Consider the following 18,030-nt stretch of genomic DNA (forward strand, 5'->3'; position numbering starts at 1 on the left):
ATGCATGAAGCTAAAAAAACCTTGAGCCTTGACAACCACTTTAACTCCTTCCTGCCTTTCCTGGTGTCCATTTAACTGGACTATTACACTCGGTGGGCAGGAAGGCCTGCCTAATTATGTGAACACTGTGATCACAACAGTTACATGATCGGTCACGTCAGTTCCCTAACGGTGGTACTGACCGAGATTTGTCTTTCACAGCTTAGTGTCCGTGCTGTGTGCTTGCTTTCAGTACAGAAACCTATGCCACCTATAGATGCATATGTGTTAAAGCCCACCCTCTTTCATGCCGTACATATGCAATACATGGGTGACAAGAGATTAATAACTTGGTCAACTGTAATCTAATATGGACTGTGGATTTCCCATTTTCTTTCAGAGACTGCGTGAAGGTGTAGTTCAAGACTTGGAAAGACAGAGACGAAAAAAAGAAAACCTGCGCCTTCTTAATGAACAGATTGAATTAACCAAACAGCTGGAGTCCAACCGTGAGAAGGATTTTTAAGTGAAACGTCTAACAAATCATACCTGTGGACTTCTGCCGGAAACAAGGACAGTTTATTTTTCCCATATGTGACTTTTCGATCCATTTTCAGATTGGCCTCGTTCTACATAGTGATCACACTCAAAGTTGTCATTGTGAAAAAAGACTTCATGGCCTCCTAATAAAAGTGCCTAAACTATAGGAAAGTGTGTGCAGTGTGGTCTGTGCTGCCTGATTGTATTGTAGAATAGGGAGCTACATGTCAGCTGTTGTATAAAGAGACATAAGACGTTTGTTCTAGCTAGATCCCGTCATCTGCTGTGCGTAGGTCATGGACACGTCAGCGCATATCACTCCTATGGACGATGAGGCCACCAGGACGTCAGCCTCTGAAGGTCTGGAGGAAGGAGAAGTGGAAGGGGAGACTTTGTTGCTGGTAGAGTCAGAAGACCAGGCTTCTGTAGACTTGTCTCATGATCAAAGTGGAGATTCTTTAAACAGTGATGTTGGCGATGACGTGGACCCACCATGGATGGAAGAAATGCCTTTTCACTGTGACAAGTGTCAGAAATGGATTCCAGAAAGTATGTATGGTGTGCTTCTCCATTTTGTAGTTTTTATTTTGATCTTCTAAAAAGTGAAACCACAAAACTTGTGATTGTTTCATTCAGAGTGCAGACCCAATATAAGCTCGGGATATTTAAAGGAAGACTTTCATGAGAGAGATCGAGTGCCTACCATTCCTGACTTTAATATGTTTGCTGACTAGCCATTTCCTCATTCACTGGCTTTAAAATTCAACCATGTTGATATGATTAGCCCTTAAAGGCATCAAGCTATCCCCAACCCTGGTCTGTAACTTACTTCACACCCCGTTTGCGATCTTCACTGTGGGACCCTGCTTAGAGTCACATAGCCTTTCTTCATAAAGGGACTTTGCTGGGTCCTCTTCATCTTACGCAAGTGCTCCACAGCTCCATTCAGTCTGATGGGGAGCTGTACTCATGGTGGCCTCCAGTGCTCTTGCAGAGTGTGGCTTTCTCCATAGAAATGAATGGGACCACAGAAGGTGCTTTCTGTGTTGTGGGGCACCAAGCAGAGCCACACATTGAAAATCACTGTGGGGTAGAGGTAATTATCAATAGAAGTAATGATAATCAGCGCAAATACTGGACCAAAGTCTGAAAAGTCTAGTAGTATTTAGAAATAGTCCGGGTGACTTGGATATGGGGGGGTCCATGTGACACTTAGGGCAAGCTCCATGCGGTACTGTAGCAGACTGTGTAGTAAGGAGAGAAGAAGAAGCGCCTCTAAGTGCAGCAGACCACTTTAATATATAGTAAAAGTAGGAACACTCACATGGTAGTAGAGTAATAAAAGCATGTAGGGTATTGTATAGAAACACCATGTGGAACGGCTGTCACTGCTGCCTGTATCGTCCATGTCTCAGTGGTAGGGAGCGTGGTTCAGGAGGGAGACAGATGTGGAGCCGGCTGGCATGCACATACGCCTAAAAGATGGCGGCAGGAACGCATGCTGAGCCACAACTTCAGCGTAGGCGTGATGTCAGTGACAAAGATGCAATGCAACGCGTTTCGGAGCATGCGCTGGCTTCTAATGAGAAAGGAGTGCGCTTCCACCATTAGAAGCCAGTGCATGCTCCGAAACGCGTCGCATTGCATCTGTACTGTTCCAGCCGCCATCTTTTAGGAGTACGTGCATACCGGCCGGCTCCACATCTGTCTCCCTCCTGAACCACGCTCCCTACCACTGAGACACAGATGATACAGGCACCAGTGACAGCCGTTCCACATGGTGTTTCTACACCACAATACCCTATATGCTTTTATTACTCTACTACCATGTGAGTGTTCCTACTTTTTATTATGTATTAAAGTAGTCTGCTGCACTTAGAGGCGCTTCTTCTTCTCTCCTTAGAGGTAATTATCAGACTAGGTAGGCTTCACTTAGTGGCAAGGGGGTTATGCCTTAAAATATAACATGGCAAAATGTGTTTTTTTTTGTTTTGGATAGAGTGAACAGGACGGTAATGGGGAGGAAATCTTCCAGTAGGGACACTAGTTCTGGGATTCCCTCACTTTGGAGGGATTTCCTTTCACTGCCTGTTTTTGCTATGGAGCAGTTATTAAACCAAATAGACATTAATGAGCTTTCACAAGTTTTTCATGGAAGTGTGACCCCTTAAAGGATAAGTTCACCTTTCCACAAAAAATAATAAATGCACATATTTCTGCAGGTAAAAAAAATGTGCATTTATTTTTTGTGTTAGGAACCTGTAAAGCATTGCACCCACAATCAACAGATTGCTGATGCCATGCAGGTCTCCGACAGACTGTCAATGTATCTGCTTGCTTGCACATCCCATTCGAGCAAGCCAATACTTGCAAGGCTCAGTGAACTACCACAGAGCTCGCAGTGCTGTGGTAGTTCATTGAGTACTAAAAGCCGACAGCCACTAAGGCTGTTGGGACTTGTAGTCCATTCAATCACAGAACACTGAATGAATGACGTGGTCGTGTGGGCGGAGCCCCGCACTGTTTTTGAAAACTGACAGCTAGTACAGGGAACGTCTTCCCGTACTGCTGTCACACGGAGTGAGGGGGCTGCAGGATCTGGAACATGTTACATGTTCCACCCTAAAAACAAGGTGGAACATGTGACCTTTTCCCAAAAAAGAACTTCTACTTTAAGATGATATTTGAGCCAAAACGTTTTACCGAACTGGGATATGTTCCCCATGCTTCCTGTGGTGTCACCAGGACAGGAATTGAGCAGAATCTTTCTATTTTAGAACAGGAATAAAAGCTCTTTTAGAGTAATGAGAAATGGTTAGAAACTCTCAGGGTTTAGTTATTTTATTGTTTCTTTCCTGTGTTGACTTTGTAAATGAGTGGAATTCTGCTCAACAGGGGTGTGCAAAATCATATGTGTATACATCCGTGATTTCGCATTTGTGGGTAGGGGGCACTCGCACCCTACCTGCACCGCTATTCGCGGCCTCGGCTGTCAATCACAGAGTCTCGGCCTGTGATTACTCGTCAGCACCCGTTGATCGCCAAGCGTTACCAACGGGGGGAGAGAACTGTATGAAAACAATACAGTTCTCTCCCCTGTCAGCTCCTGCACACTGATTTATATGGCTCTGCATAGCAGAGCCATACAAAGCAGTGTTCTTACAGTTAAAAGCACACACACAGCACACAGTAAAACAGCACACTGTTAACCCTTTGATCGCCCCACATGTTAACCCCTTCCTGCCCAGTGCCATTAGTACAGTGTCATTACTTTTTATTAGCATTGATCACTGTATTGGTGTCACTGGGGATGTCAGTGACACCAAGTCAGTTCCCCCCTAGTGTCAGAATGTCCGCCGCAGTCCCACAGTCCCGCTATAAGTTGCTGATCGCCGCCATTATTAGTAAAAAAAAAAAAAATTGCGTAAATTGCAGTATTTATACTGCCATTTGTAAACGCTATAACTTTCACATAAAACAATTCATTTACACGTATTGGGATTTGTTTTTTAGCAAAGGCATGTCGCAGAATACATTTCGGTCTAAATTCTGTCAGAATGCCTCCCGCAGTCCCGCTATAAGTCTCTGATCACCGACATTACTAGTAAAAAATACATTTTGGCCTAAATTTATGACGAAATTTGATTTTTTTTAAACATTTTTTTACTGGACATGTTTAATAGCAAAAAGTCAAAAATATTGTTTTTTTTTCTCAAAATTGTCAGTCTTTTTTTTATAGTGCAAAAAATAAAAACCACACAGGTGGTCAAATACCACCAAAAGAAAGTTCTATTCGTGGGAAAAATAGGATGTAAATTTCATTTGGGTGCAGTGTTGCATGACCGCGCAAATGTCAGTTAAAGTACCACAGCACCGTAACGCAAAAAGTGGCCTGGTCAGGAAGGGGGGTAAATCCTCTGGAGGGCAAGTGGTTAAAACCCTAAAAGAGGGTTTGTCTCTTACTTACTGTCCAAAATATATAAAAAAAAAAAATGTTGGCTGGAGTTGGACTTTTATAAACTACTCCAAGTACTGTACCAAGGTTAGAGAAAGAAGAACAAGCTCAAATGTAATGCAGTGTATGATATCTGATCTTAATGTCATCTGTCACATAATTAAATTCAATTTGATTTCACATTCTCTCTTCCCATTTCAAAAGCTATAAAGGTCATAACTTATAAAGAGATCCACTTACATTCACCTGTGTATGTTACAAACATTATATAAATAAAGAACCAGCGCCACGGAAATTATTTAACACAGTAAGCTGCAAAACCTAGCCTATAAAATTATAGGATATACAAAACTTCAAGCGCAACCTATTTGTATGTTACATTGTTTTTCTGTTTAAAGGATAAGTTCACCTTTAGTAGCATGTTACTAACCTCGGATCCTTTCCCTGCACCCGCTGTCGCAAAAAAAACATTCAGTGCGTTCTGTTTAACCACTTCAAGTCCGGACACTTTTACCCCCTTTCCTGTCCAGGCCAATTTTCAGCTTTCAGTGCTATCACACTTTGACAATTGCGCAGTCATGTAACACTGTACCCATGTGAATTGTTTAGCATTTTTTTTGAGACAGATAAAGCTTTATTTTGGTGGTATTTATTCACCACTGGGATTTTTATTTTTTTTTTGCTATATAAATGAAAAAGTTCAAAAAATTTTTTTACAGTGTTTTTCTTATACAATTTTGCAAATAAATAATCTTTTTTCATAAATCTTGGACAACATTTATTCAGTTATCTTTTTAGTAAAAAAACAAATTTAGTTTATAACCAAAAATTATAATTTTTCAAAATTTTTATTTATTTTTTTTATATATATTTTTTTTTTTTCTTACATACCGTCACCCTAGCAGTACAGTGTCACCATAGTGACACCGTACTACTTGTGGGGGGTGATAAAGATTTTTTTTTTTTTATTTTTATTTTTTTTTACACTGATTGCTTTTACACCCATAAAGGCTGTAAAAGCAATAATTTCTCCTTCTCTCTGGCTGCATTTTTGCAGCCATTGATGAATACTGTGTGAGCTGTGATTGGTCACAGCTTGTCACATGGTACAAGGCTGTTGTGCACAGCCTTGTACCATGTGACCTCTGTGATCATTCACAGATTTCACACGTAGTAAGCAATGATGTCAGGAAGTGACATCTTGCTTACTACTATTCATGTGATCACTGATTGGCCAATCAGTGATCACATGATCGGGACCTCACACAGGTCTCCTACAACGATCGGTGTTCCCACGGAGCACGCACAAGCAGGGAAGCGGGGAGGACGTTTATAAATGGCCAGCCGCCCCTGCACTGCTCTCGTCTGGCCGTTTATATACATGGGCTGGAAGTGGTTAATATCGCTGCACGTCATTGTGCATGCTGATCATGTTTTTTCAGGGCAGCGCTACCATACAGAATCTGTCTGGTGGAAACAATGGACTCCCTGCATTCTCTCACATAAAACACCCATAATGCTTCTGGTATCCAGAGACCAAATGATCTTTACCTAGGCATATGGGAGCTCAAGAGTAAAGGTTTTTTTTGTTTTTTTTTAATTCATGACACAAAATAATAATGAGATTTTGTAAACCCAACTTGTTCTTCTGATTTCTGTTTAGCATAGAACTTAATAGTATGTCAGTTTAACTTGATGTCAAAAGCTTTCTCTTGTTGACGTAGCTGTTTCCGGTCATGTGTTCATTTTCAGGCCAGCTCAGAGGTGACCAACCAAGTCACCTGAAAGGAGACAATTTCTTCAAATTTACATGCAGTGACTGTGCAGAAGACGGCAAAGAGCATTTTGAGCGCTTAAGGCTGACTTGGCAGCAAGTAAGTAAAAGAGCAGATTTAGAATGGGCCTGGGTTAACTCGGATGATATATTCGTTTTTCTTAATATTGAATATATTCTGCTGATTACAAGATTCAGAGGTGAAATCTTTAGTTGGTATTGAGCCAGCGTTCTATTCCATATATGGAAATAAAGATACCCTTAAAATATCAGAATCTGGACAGGTAAAGGTCCATATGCCATTCTCAAAGCAGCTGTATAAAAAAAAAAAAAAAAAATAACTAAAAAACCTTTAAGTGAATTGTCATGAATATTTACACATACCTTTAGTTGGCTGCAGAAACTGAATCTATCTTCATATCGGCCTCCTGTAATCTACATCTAGGGTGGAAGAGAACTGTAAGCCAACCAAGCTACAGTGTTGTTCACTACTTCCTGAGAGCAGGACGGAACAGAGTGGCATTCTTATCAGTGTGCTTTTGCTCTTTTATTATCCAATCACAAGTCATTGTGGGTCTTGGGCCCAATGTACACAGGACACTTCTGAACGATGGAAACTGACTGCTGGAAAACATAGGTTAAAAAAAAATCTGTTTAGCCATGTTTATGAGCGTTTGCGTTTAGAAGCGTTTTTTAAAGATAACCTCAGGAGACTTTCCAAAATGTCCAGAATGCACTGAAAAACAGTATAAAATTAACTATTTCAGACATTTTGAGAGAAATAGAGAGAGCAGAAAGAACAGTATTTGTTGAGATTAGCTGTCTTTTTTTTTTTTTTTTTTTTTTTTTTTGTGTGGTGTTTGGATGTGTTCCAGCTCATTTCTGTGCAGAAATGATTGCAGCAGTGTCTAACATATTTTCTTTCATGCAAAACCTCAAAGTATGGTTGTGACAGGAGTCACTTTAGGTGGGGGACCCATGGAACACAGCTCCCTTTAGAGAGGTGGGGAGACCCCTGTCTCAGCTCCCCATATCCCTCTTATATGTAAGTCACCCTGTGCCTGTTAGGGGTACAGGGTTGAATGTCCTGCTATTGTGTAGACATGTATAGGTGGGGGTTGTTCATTGTTCACTACCATGTGGTGCATCCCATTGTTCTATTGTGTGTCTTGCTTGGGAGCAAACTATTATGGGATGTATGTGTTTGTGTATTGGCTTGGTGGGGGGGTGTTTCCAGCAGCCCTTCCCCCTGATGGGACGGCCTGCTGATGTGTTTCTTGTTACTGAGTGTGTATTTCCTCGTCCTGTGTATGTATATATATATATATATATATATATATATATATATATCTTGTATCTATGTTAAAATAAAGCAGTCTGTCTCTTGGAATCCTTCAAGGCTGGTGCTGTCTACTCTTGTATGGTCAGCGATGGTGTTCGGACAGGGAAGCGGGAGTCTAACGGAAGTACCATAGTGCAGTCGGGGTCCGGTTCCATTACAATGGTGTACTAGGTCCATTTGAGTACCGGGGAAAAAAGGCTCTGGACAGCATCTGGAAATGGAAGAGTTTAAACAAATGTTTCAAATGCTTATAAACGCGGTTAACTGCGTTTACACGCATTTACAAGCATTTGAAACGCTGATAAAATCTGCTGAACGCAAGTTTTGCGTTTAAGAAAACGACTGTAAACTCAACTGCCTGTAATCGACTGTAAAGGACAGTGTACATGGACACATAGGAAAAAATTAGGGAGAGTTCAGGGGCTGCTGAAAAAAACGCAGAATTGCTCCTAATCGTGAGTTTATCAGCTGCAGTGTACATGAGCCCTAAGTTGTTCACCTGCAGTGGGGTCTGCAGAGTGGCCTTGGAGTTCTGGACTTGGCTGGATGCAAGGCACCTCGGAGTTGTCTAACAGCACAAATACAATAGCTTTTTTTACCTGTAGTAAACAGCAGAACCGCTCACACTGTGAAGCAATTGGTTACTATTAGATGGTATAGGTCTCCCACAGCACCAAGTGTTTTAGTCTTGCTGTATAGACATGGCATTACAACCTCTGGACTAACTGGGACATGTTTTCTGGCCTGTGCATTAAGGGAGACATGTAAACATCTAATTATACATTTATTAAGTTTATCTTTAATTTAGCTCGCTGGCTCCCAGAATGACCAGATTTCTGAATTTCTCCTCCCCTTAGTAATGGAATGTATATTTAATTTTGTCATTGTAATCAAAACTATCTAGTTAATCTGTGTTTTTTTTTGTGTTTTTTTCTGTGCATTTATTCCTAAAATATCTAATACAAGTGGTTATCTAGGAAAAAAAAGCACTTGAAATGGTCTGAATGATATGCGTCTCATATTGCAGGTGGTTATGCTGGCCATGTACAACTTGTCCCTGGAAGGATCTGGCCGCCAGGGTTATTTTAGATGGAAGGAAGACATCTGCTCATTCATAGAGAAACACTGGACCTTCTTGCTGGGGAGCAGGTGAGAATTTGAAATGCCTATCTACCACTAACTACTCAAGTTTTCAGTTTTGTGGGCAAATATGTTGTTATATTGTATATCTGGCACATCTGAAGCCAAAATGTTTTCTTTTTTTGGTTTTGGATAGGGTTGGGGAGGGTTAAAACCGCTGTTAGGTTTTTAATTTTTTTTTTCTTTATTTTTTTTTATCCATTTGCATCTTATTAGGGAGATTTCTCCTCACTTCCTGTCCTGTAAACCCAATAGCAAGTGAGAGGATATCTTTCCAATGTGTGAAATTTCTCTCTTAGAGTTGTGGTGGGTAAATCAACCTGTGATTATAATATGTTTTAACCACTTCAATACTGGGTACTTTTACCTCCTTCCTGCCCAGGCCAATTTTCATGTTTCAGCACTCTCATGCTTTGACAATTGCACAGTCATGCAACACTGTACTCAACCTACATTTTTACTATTTTGTTCACACAACTAGAGCTTTCTTTTGGTGGTATTTAATCACCATTGGGTTTTTTATTTTTTGCAAAATTAACAAAAAAAGACCAAAAATTAAAAAAAAAAAGTTTTTCTTTGTTATAAAAATTTGCAAATAAATAATTGTTGTTCATACATTTAGGGCAATATGTATTCTGCTACATTTTCTTTGGTGAATCAGTATTTATTATTTTGTTTGTAGGAAAGTTATAGAGTTCACAAACTATGGGATATATCTGAAAATCGATCAATACTGAAGTACTGACAGCCGATCTGACATTTTCGGGCCTCAAGAAATTAGAACAGTACAGATATCCCCAAAATGACCCCCTTTTGCAAAGTAGACAGTCCAACGTATTTCATAAGAGGCATGGCAAGTTTTTTTGAAGTTGTAATTTTTTTTTTTTTTTTTGAAAATTAAAAAAATTATTTTCACAAATTTTTGACAGTGTCATCATATAACTGGTGTGGTGGTGATCAGGGACACTGACTGGTGACAGTACAAAAAAAAATTGACTTTTTTTTTTTTTTTTTTTTTTCGATTTTATTTTATTTTTTATTAATTTTTTTTCTCTTTTTTTTACTATTTTCTTTTCATATTACACTATGACCAAAATAGTATAATGTTACCATAGTACCATTGTACTACTTTGAGGAAGTGATCAGTTTTTTTTTTTTTTTTTTTACACAATATGATTGCTTATATCAAAGAATTTCTTTGCTATAAGCAAGCATTTAACTGAATGATATCGATTCAATCAGGTTTTTTTGTTGTGATTAGCTGTGATTGGCCACGGCTAGTCACATGACACTGATGGGCTGTGATTGGCCCAGTCTGTGCATGTGATCACTGTGACCAATCACAGTTAGTGACACAATTGTTTACACTGGATGGCCATTCATTGTTTACAATTGTCATGTGACCTGCTGATTGGTCACAGCAGGTCACATGGTACTAGCAAAGGGCTGGCACACAGATCTGTCCTCTGGTGTGTCCAAGGTACACAGCCAGTGATAGATCTTGGCACAGCACGGTACTGCGGGTGACGCCCACTCGGATCGACGAGAGTCCCGCCCGGCCGTCATTTTCCTATTGGCCAAGCAGGAAGTGGTTAATAAGTACATTTGAGGTGGTCACACTCCAATTTATGAGATTTTTTGTAAAATCAGTCAAACTATTTTGATGTACTTTTATTTAACCATCAAGTTCGAAAGGAGACATCTGCACTGATAATCAGAGCCCTGATTATCAGCGCAGCCCCAAAAGTGCCAATCAGTGCCCAGCAGTGCTGCCAATCTGTGCCCATCATTGCCACCTATCAGTTCCGCCTCATCAATGTTTAACAGTGAAGAAGAAAAATTACCTGTTTGTAAAATTTATAATGGAAACTAAGACATTTTTTTTCAAAATTTTAGGTCTTATCGTTTTAGCAAAAAATAAAACACACAGTGGTGATTAAATACCACCAAAAGAAAGTTCTATTTGTGCGAACAAACTTTTAAAAATTCCATATGGGTACAGTGTTGCATGACCGCGCAAATGTCATTCAAAGTGCGACAGCACTGAAAGCTGAATATAGGCCTGGGCAGGAAGGGGGTAAAAGTGCCCAGTAGGCAAGTGGTTAAAATAAGAAAATGTATCATTTTAAGAAAAAAATAAGGAAATTTTGAAATTGATGGCAGCAACCCGTCTCAAAATATTTTGGACAGGGCAACAAAAAGCTGGCAAAATAAGTGAAACAAGGAAGTGCTGGAAGAACGTTTTGCAACTAATTAGGGTAATTGGCAACAGGTCAGTAACATGACTGGTTATAAAAAAAAGAGCATCTTAGAGAGTCGGAGTGTCTCAGAGGTAGAGATGGGCAGAGGTTCACTAATCTGTTAAAAGCTGCATCTAAAATTGCCAAAGTTTCAGAATAATGTTCTTCCATGTAAAATTACAAATACTTTGAATATATCATGCACAATACCTAATATTAAAAGATTCCTAGAATCTGGAGAAATCTCAGTGCACAAGGTACAAGGCTGAAACTCCATATTGGATGCCTATAATCTTTGGGCTCTCAGACAGCACTGCATTAAAAACCGACATAACTCTGTGGTGGACATCATGGCATGGGCTCAGAAATCTTTCCAAAAATCACTGTCTGTGAACACAGTTCACTGTGCCATCCAAAAATGCAAGTTAATGCTCTATAATGCAAAGCAGAAGCCATATCTGAACATGATCCAGAAACTCTTCCAGCTTCTCTGGGCTAAAGCTAATTTAAAATGGTCTGTTGCAAAGTGGAAAACTGTTCTGTGGTCAGATAAATTGAAATTTCTTTTTGGCAACCATGGGCGCCATCCCCTGGGCTAAAGAGGAGAAGGACCTTCCAGCTTGTTTTCAGCGCTCAGTTCAAAATCCTGCATCTCTGATGGTATAGGAATGCATTAGTGCATATGGAATGGGGCAACGTTTGCATCTAGTAAGGCACCATCAATGGTTAAACATATATTAAGGTTTTAGAGCAGTGTATGCTTCCTTACAGATAGCATCCTTTTCAGGGAAGGCCTTTCATATTTTAGCAGGACAATCCTAACTCATATAATGCATCTATGACAACAGCATGTCTTTGTAGTAGAAGAGTCCGGGTCCTTTACTGGCCTGCCTGCAGTCCAGACCTTTCACCATTAAAAATATTTGGCACATCTTGAAAAGAAAGATATGACAAAGAAGACTAAGGTTGAGCAGTTAGAACACTATATTAGGCAAGCATAGGACTACATCCCTCTCCCAAAACTCCAGTAACTGGTCTCCTCAGTTCCCAGACGTTTACAGAAACGTTTGTTGAAAGAAGAGGAGATGCTACACTGTGGTGAACATGGCCTTGTCCCAACTTTTTTTGAGACATGTTGCTGCCATCAATTTCAAAATGATCTTATTTTTTTCTTAAATTGGTACCTTTTTCAGTTTAAACATTTGATATGCTTTTCTGTTTTCTGTTGTGAATAAAATAATGGGGTCATGAGATAAAAAATTTTCGCATCCTGTTTTTATGTAGATTTTAACCATTTCAATACCGGGCAATTTTACACCTTCCTGCCCAGGCCAGTTTTCACATTTCAGCGCTCTCACACTTTGAATGACAATTGCGCGGTCATACAACATTGTACCCAAACTAAAATTTTATCATTTTCTTCACACAACTAGAGCTTTCTTTTGGTGGTATTTAATCACCGCTGGGGTTTTTATTTTTTGCTCAATTAACAAAAAAAGACCAAAAAGTTTGAAAAAAAAATACGTTTTTCTTTGTTTCTGTTATAAAAGTTTACAAATAAATAATTGTTCTTCATAAATTTAGGCCAAGATGTATTCTACTATATGTCTTTGGTGAAAATAACCCAAATTAGGATGTATTTTTTAGTTTGTAGGAAAGTTATAGAGTTCACAAACAATGGTATAGATTTGAAAATTGATCAATCCTGAAGTACTGACAGCCAATCTAATTTCTTGAGGTCCAAGAATGTCAGAATAGTACAGATATCCCCAAATGACCCCTTTTTGTAAAGTAGACAGTCCGATGTTCATAAGAGGAATGGCGAGTTTTTTGAAGTTGTATTTTTTTTGTCATAATTTTTTGGAAAATGAAAAAATTAAAAAAATTATTTTCACTATTTTTTTTTTTTTTTTTTACATACTGTCACTAGTGCAGTACAGCGTCGTCATATAACTGGCATGGCGGTTAACAGGGACACTGACTGGTGACAGTATGGGAAAAAAAAAAAAAAAAAATATATATATATATATATATATATATATATATATATATTTTATTTTTTTTTTTTTTCATATTTTACTATGACCATTTACCTGAATGACATCGATTCCGAGGTACACGGCCGGTGACAGATTGCGCGGCTCTGCAACCGCGCGAACTGCGCATGTGCGGGAGGACGCCAAATGGCGTATACCCCGGAAATCTGCAGCATTTTTGTGGCTGCCAAACGGCTATAGGCTAATGGTTAAATAGTGTCCCAGGTTTTATTGAATTGGGTGTACCTGTATTGTTTTTATTTTAATGACAGACAAGGCTTTCTTTTCATTATATTGTCTTACAACAATTTTTAATTTTTTTTGCAATCCATAGACCATAAAACACAGCAAATCTAAACAAAACACACTTTTTCCCTTTTTTTTTTTTTTTTGTATTCGTTTAAAAAAAATAAAAAATAAAATAGGGTTACTGCACATAAAATGAGCCTATTTTATTCTGTAATTTGTCCTGTTTAAAATAATGCTAAAAACTGATTCTGGTACAAAGCATTGCAAAGTTATTTATAAATTAAATGTTTTTTTCCAAGTTTGCTCTTTTTTTAAAATGGGAAATGTGTAAATATATTTTAACTGTGTAAATATCAACAGACAACGCATTTATATAAAAAGAAAAAAAAATATTCAGTTGAATAATAGTTGAAAAGAGAAGGAGATTAATGAGTTAATTGGGGCTGATTAGAGTAAACTAAGGGTTAATAAGGGGCTAAATAGAGAATCTTTATTAATGTCTTAAACTTGTCAGGTTGCTTTAACTGACATCATTTGCAGATCTAAGTTCCTTCCTTTGATCTGCAGATGAATGAACAGAATGATAAAAATGTAACAATATGTTTCTTTTGTAACTTTCAATATTGGTCTGGAGCAGTGCTGTTTATAAACATTTGATGGAGACTGCTTTTTTTGACAGCTACAGCTGCCCACACCTTCTTGGAGTATACCGTAATGCCAACTTTGATTAATCAAACTGATAATTACTGTATCTTGGGGGGGGGGGGTGTCCCAGAAGCAGGGAAGAGACATTAGACATGCTACACATGTCCTGTGTACAATGCTACACACGCCCAAAGTCTGCAACTAGATAAAGAATGTAGTCCCAAATCAGAATTAAAATGAAGCCTTTTAAAATCTTCTGCAGCCTTTTATGGCTCCCTCTTGAGTTATTGTAGGGATGGGGCAAGCGTTGGGACTAGCACCCCCTATTGCCATGGGAGGAGGTGCAGTCCTGTTCTTTCAGGTCGCACATGTGCAGTGTGTACTCTGTCTCCTCCAGATGCACATATGCAGCCCAAAAGAACAGGACTGGGCTGAATGAAAAAACAATTCCTCCTATCACACAACAGTAGAAAGGAAACACAATGTACTGCTAAGAAATGCATCCATCATCCCTCAGTCACCTAATATATCAGTATTTGTGCATGCTGTTGCTTTCTGTGTTGCCTGCTTTACCAGCATAACGGGTTGTGTGCTGGATGTGTACACTGGAGAAATGTCCATTCATTTGTTTATAGAAAGAAGACTTCTACCTGGTGGAGCACTGTTGCCGGCTGTCTGTCTGTGGGAAGCCCCATGTTCTTCCGTTCTGGAGCTCAGGAGTTTGGAGAGCCAGGATGGTGGAAGCTAGTTCACAACAAACCTCCAGCCATGAGACCCGAGGGTGAGATGTATTCTCTTACTTCTCTGCAGTTAAAAGGTATGGTAGGCTTTAAAAGTAGGTCTGTATAGCCGCTTTGTGGCAAGAAGCAATATTCAGCCTGGCAATTGCCACAACCACTGGTACCCCTGTGTTCTAGGAAGGAACAGTGGAAGGCTGGTCTTTATTTTAACCATACCTGCATTTCAAGTTGGTTGCTGCACTCCATACTTTATCTGATTGTTGTAGGCAGTGGTAAAATCAAGGTTGAATAAATGTTTAGTGTTTCACAAGATTAGGATAGAAAAAATGCACATGCAGGGGTTTACCATGTAACTTATTCCTGTCTGACTTTTTCAGCTTCTATCAGAGACTTTTAACCTATCTATTGTTGGTGAAGCCACTCTTTGTAGTTTAACCACCCAAGACTAGTGCACTCTGTCCAATATTAGGCCGAACTCCAGGCAATCTGCTAAATGTGCAAGTGAAATTCATACAAGTGCTTTTTTACCTGAAAAAGGACCTGTAGTCCTGTCCATCCAGTTTTGAGATTTACACAACTCCGACATACAGCACAACCTCATCTGTCAGGAGGAGACCTGATTCCAATCTGTTACAGGTATATAACACAGGTCTTGTCCCTCCTCCAGCCTGTGGCTGGACAGCAAAAGGAAAAGCAGCAGGCTAGTAAGATCATTTCCCTGTCACGCTGCTCTCCCCTCCTATCATCATGCTCCTTGGAAGTACATGAACACTGCAGTACAATTCCTTGGCTTATTTTGCTGCTTCTGTCTCTCCCAATCTGAGGTTTTTTTGTACAGATCATTACAAGAGGCTAATACCTCAAATTCTGGTACATGCAGTGTTTGCTCTTAAGAAAAACCTGTAACTGTATATCCATGAATACAGAGCTGCCTTTATTCTTTATAACTGGAAATTAGCCGTATTAAACCCAAAACCAAACATTTATTATATTGCAGCTTACCAAATCTTAGCTACGAGGGCCATTTTAATCTTTTTTAGGCTTTCTTTCTTCTATTTTCATCTGGTGATATAGCCAGAAAGTCTGTTTTTCAAAAGAACAAGGTCTCCTACATATGTATCAGTTTACAGAAATGAGACAAACCATTTACCATTGACAGGGGTGCTTTCATTGATCAGCTTTTATCTATTCATGTAAAACATTTATCCCAAAAGAAAAAAACAAAACCGGGAGCACTCTCCTCGTGCATTAATGCAAAAACCATAAATTTATTAAAAAGATGCAAAAACATACTCACAAGCCATAAAGGTCATAAAAACAGAGACAAGAAGTCAAAGGTGCCAATCGTGAACAGCATGCATCCTCGGATAAAGTGCTAACGCATCTCGGGAGTTGAACTCCCTTCCATCTATTGCTCTGAGGAAGGGAGTTCGACTCCCGAGACACGTTCGCACTTTATCTGAGGACGCATACTGTCCACAATTGGCACCTTTGACTTCTTGTCTGCGGTATATTACATTTTTGGTTTGGGGTTTAATAACGCTTTGAACCACTTTCTGTCGAGGCCAATTCTTGCTAGAAAATTACTTAGAATCCCAAACATTATATATTTTCTGAAAACAAAGGTACTGGACAACAAAAATGTTGGTTGTTGCAATTTTTTATGTCACATATTTGTGCAGCGGTTAATCAAACACAAATTTTCAGGATAAAAAACACTTTAATGAATTTTAGTGCACACAAACACAATATGATGTTTCTTGGTAAAATATAAAATATGATGTTATGCTGAGTAAATAGATACTTAACATGTCATGTTTTAAAATTGCATACATCCATGGAATGGCACCAAACTTCAGTACCTAAAAAATCGCCATAGGCAACGCTTTAAAAGCCTTTACAGCTTACCAGTTTAGAGGTAAAGAAGAGGCGTAGCTCCAGAATTATTGCTCCCACTCTGACAGCTGCAGCAATACCTTGTGTGGTGCGATCAATGTTGACCTGTGTGGGATTTATGTGCATGTGAGCATTTGCGTGTGAGCACTATTTACATTTATTTTTTACGATTTCTTTTTTTTTTTTTTTTTTTTTTTTTTTCAACTTTATTGCTGTCATATAAAATTTAAAAAACATCCCTTGTGATTGAATGGGCAGAGACAGGTACTCTTTATGAAGAAATCTGAGGTCTATTAGACCCCAGATCTCTCCTCTGCTCTCCAGATCAGCTGATCAAACTGAGCCATTAATGGCTTGTAAATATACATCCAAAACCAAACTCCTCGTCGGTGTGTTTCTTATGTCACATAAGAGATCCTCCCACTCTTCAGTGTCCTTCCAATGTGACAGGTCACATTGGTCCCAAGATTCCAGATGGAATGGGAGAGCTTGGGAATAGAGGCAGCGGAAGGAGAGGGGTTCCCAGGCCCCCACCCCACTCCCCGCACATCCTGTAAAAGTCATCAGGCGGCTGTAGAGCTGCTCAGATCACTTTTACAAGGAAGAGAATCGCAGGCTGCAAATTTTGATACTAGGATCATGGCTGCAGCTACATCCATAATCTTGGTATAACCACTTCCTCCCGAGGACACGCGGGTACATCCTAAGGGCTGGAAGTGGTTAACTTTATTCACTATAACTATATAATAATTACCTGCACACAATTCATAAATATGTCATAGATATGTTGTGCTTTGTTACTCCAGCACCTGGCAAGTCTAACCTGGACCAAGTGATTACAGTGGAGGGCCTACGGAAGAGATCTAGAGGAAATCCAGTGGAATCGGCTATAGAGCTCAAAGAGAAGCGATCGCGTACACAAGAAGCAAAGGACATCAGGAAAGCACAGAAAGAGGCCAGCAGCTTTGGTGATCGGAGCACATCATCCACTCCTGTAAAGTTTTCAAGCCGGAACCGCAGACCAGATATTGTGTTAGAGAAAGGGGAAGTAATAGACTTTTCATCTATGAGCTCTTCTGATCGGACACCCATGACTAGTCCCTCTCCTTCTCCATCTTTGGATTTTTCAGCTCCTGGAACGCCAGCATCTCACTCTGCTACTCCCAGCCTGCTGTCAGAGGCTGATCTAATCCCTGATGTCATGCCACCCCAAGCATTGTTTCATGGTTAGTGCTTCCTAATTGGGTTTATTGTAGATGGCATGTTTAAAGGATATGTCCACCATTAGTAACATGTTACATATACAGGGTGTAATATGTAATGTGTTACTAATGCACCTACCGTCACCCTGACCCGATCCCCCATTGTGACAGCGGGCAGGGATCTTCTCCATGCTCCCGCTGTCACAAATCAAATAGAGCGTGGTTGTGCTGGGCTCTGCCCTCACAGCTGCGTCATTCATTCACAGAGTTCCATGAATGAATGAACTGCATG

The 18,030-nt window shown here is 39.6% G+C and overlaps 1 protein-coding gene across 2 annotated transcripts in view; it reads left to right on the forward strand.

Moving 5' to 3' along the window:
• Positions 1-501: 501 nt before the first annotated feature.
• The window catches only part of KAT14 (lysine acetyltransferase 14), a 34,356-nt gene continuing 16,827 nt past the window's right edge, over positions 502-18,030 (forward strand). The window contains exons 1-5 of one of the 2 annotated variants that reach the window (XM_089686514.1): positions 502-1,068; positions 6,227-6,348; positions 8,618-8,739; positions 14,536-14,681; positions 17,343-17,762. In XM_089686514.1, the coding sequence (XP_089542640.1) occupies positions 816-1,068; positions 6,227-6,348; positions 8,618-8,739; positions 14,536-14,681; positions 17,343-17,762 (1,063 nt within the window). In that variant the 5' untranslated portion in view covers positions 502-815. The remainder of the gene's footprint in view (positions 1,069-6,226; positions 6,349-8,617; positions 8,740-14,535; positions 14,682-17,342; positions 17,763-18,030) is intronic. The other variant, XM_089686515.1, reaches the window with a different exon arrangement.

This window comes from Staurois parvus, unplaced genomic scaffold (genome assembly GCF_062004578.1).
Source record: "Staurois parvus isolate SC_StPar_1 unplaced genomic scaffold, SC_StPar_1.0 ptg000401l, whole genome shotgun sequence".
Classification (NCBI taxonomy): domain Eukaryota; kingdom Metazoa; phylum Chordata; class Amphibia; order Anura; family Ranidae; genus Staurois; species Staurois parvus.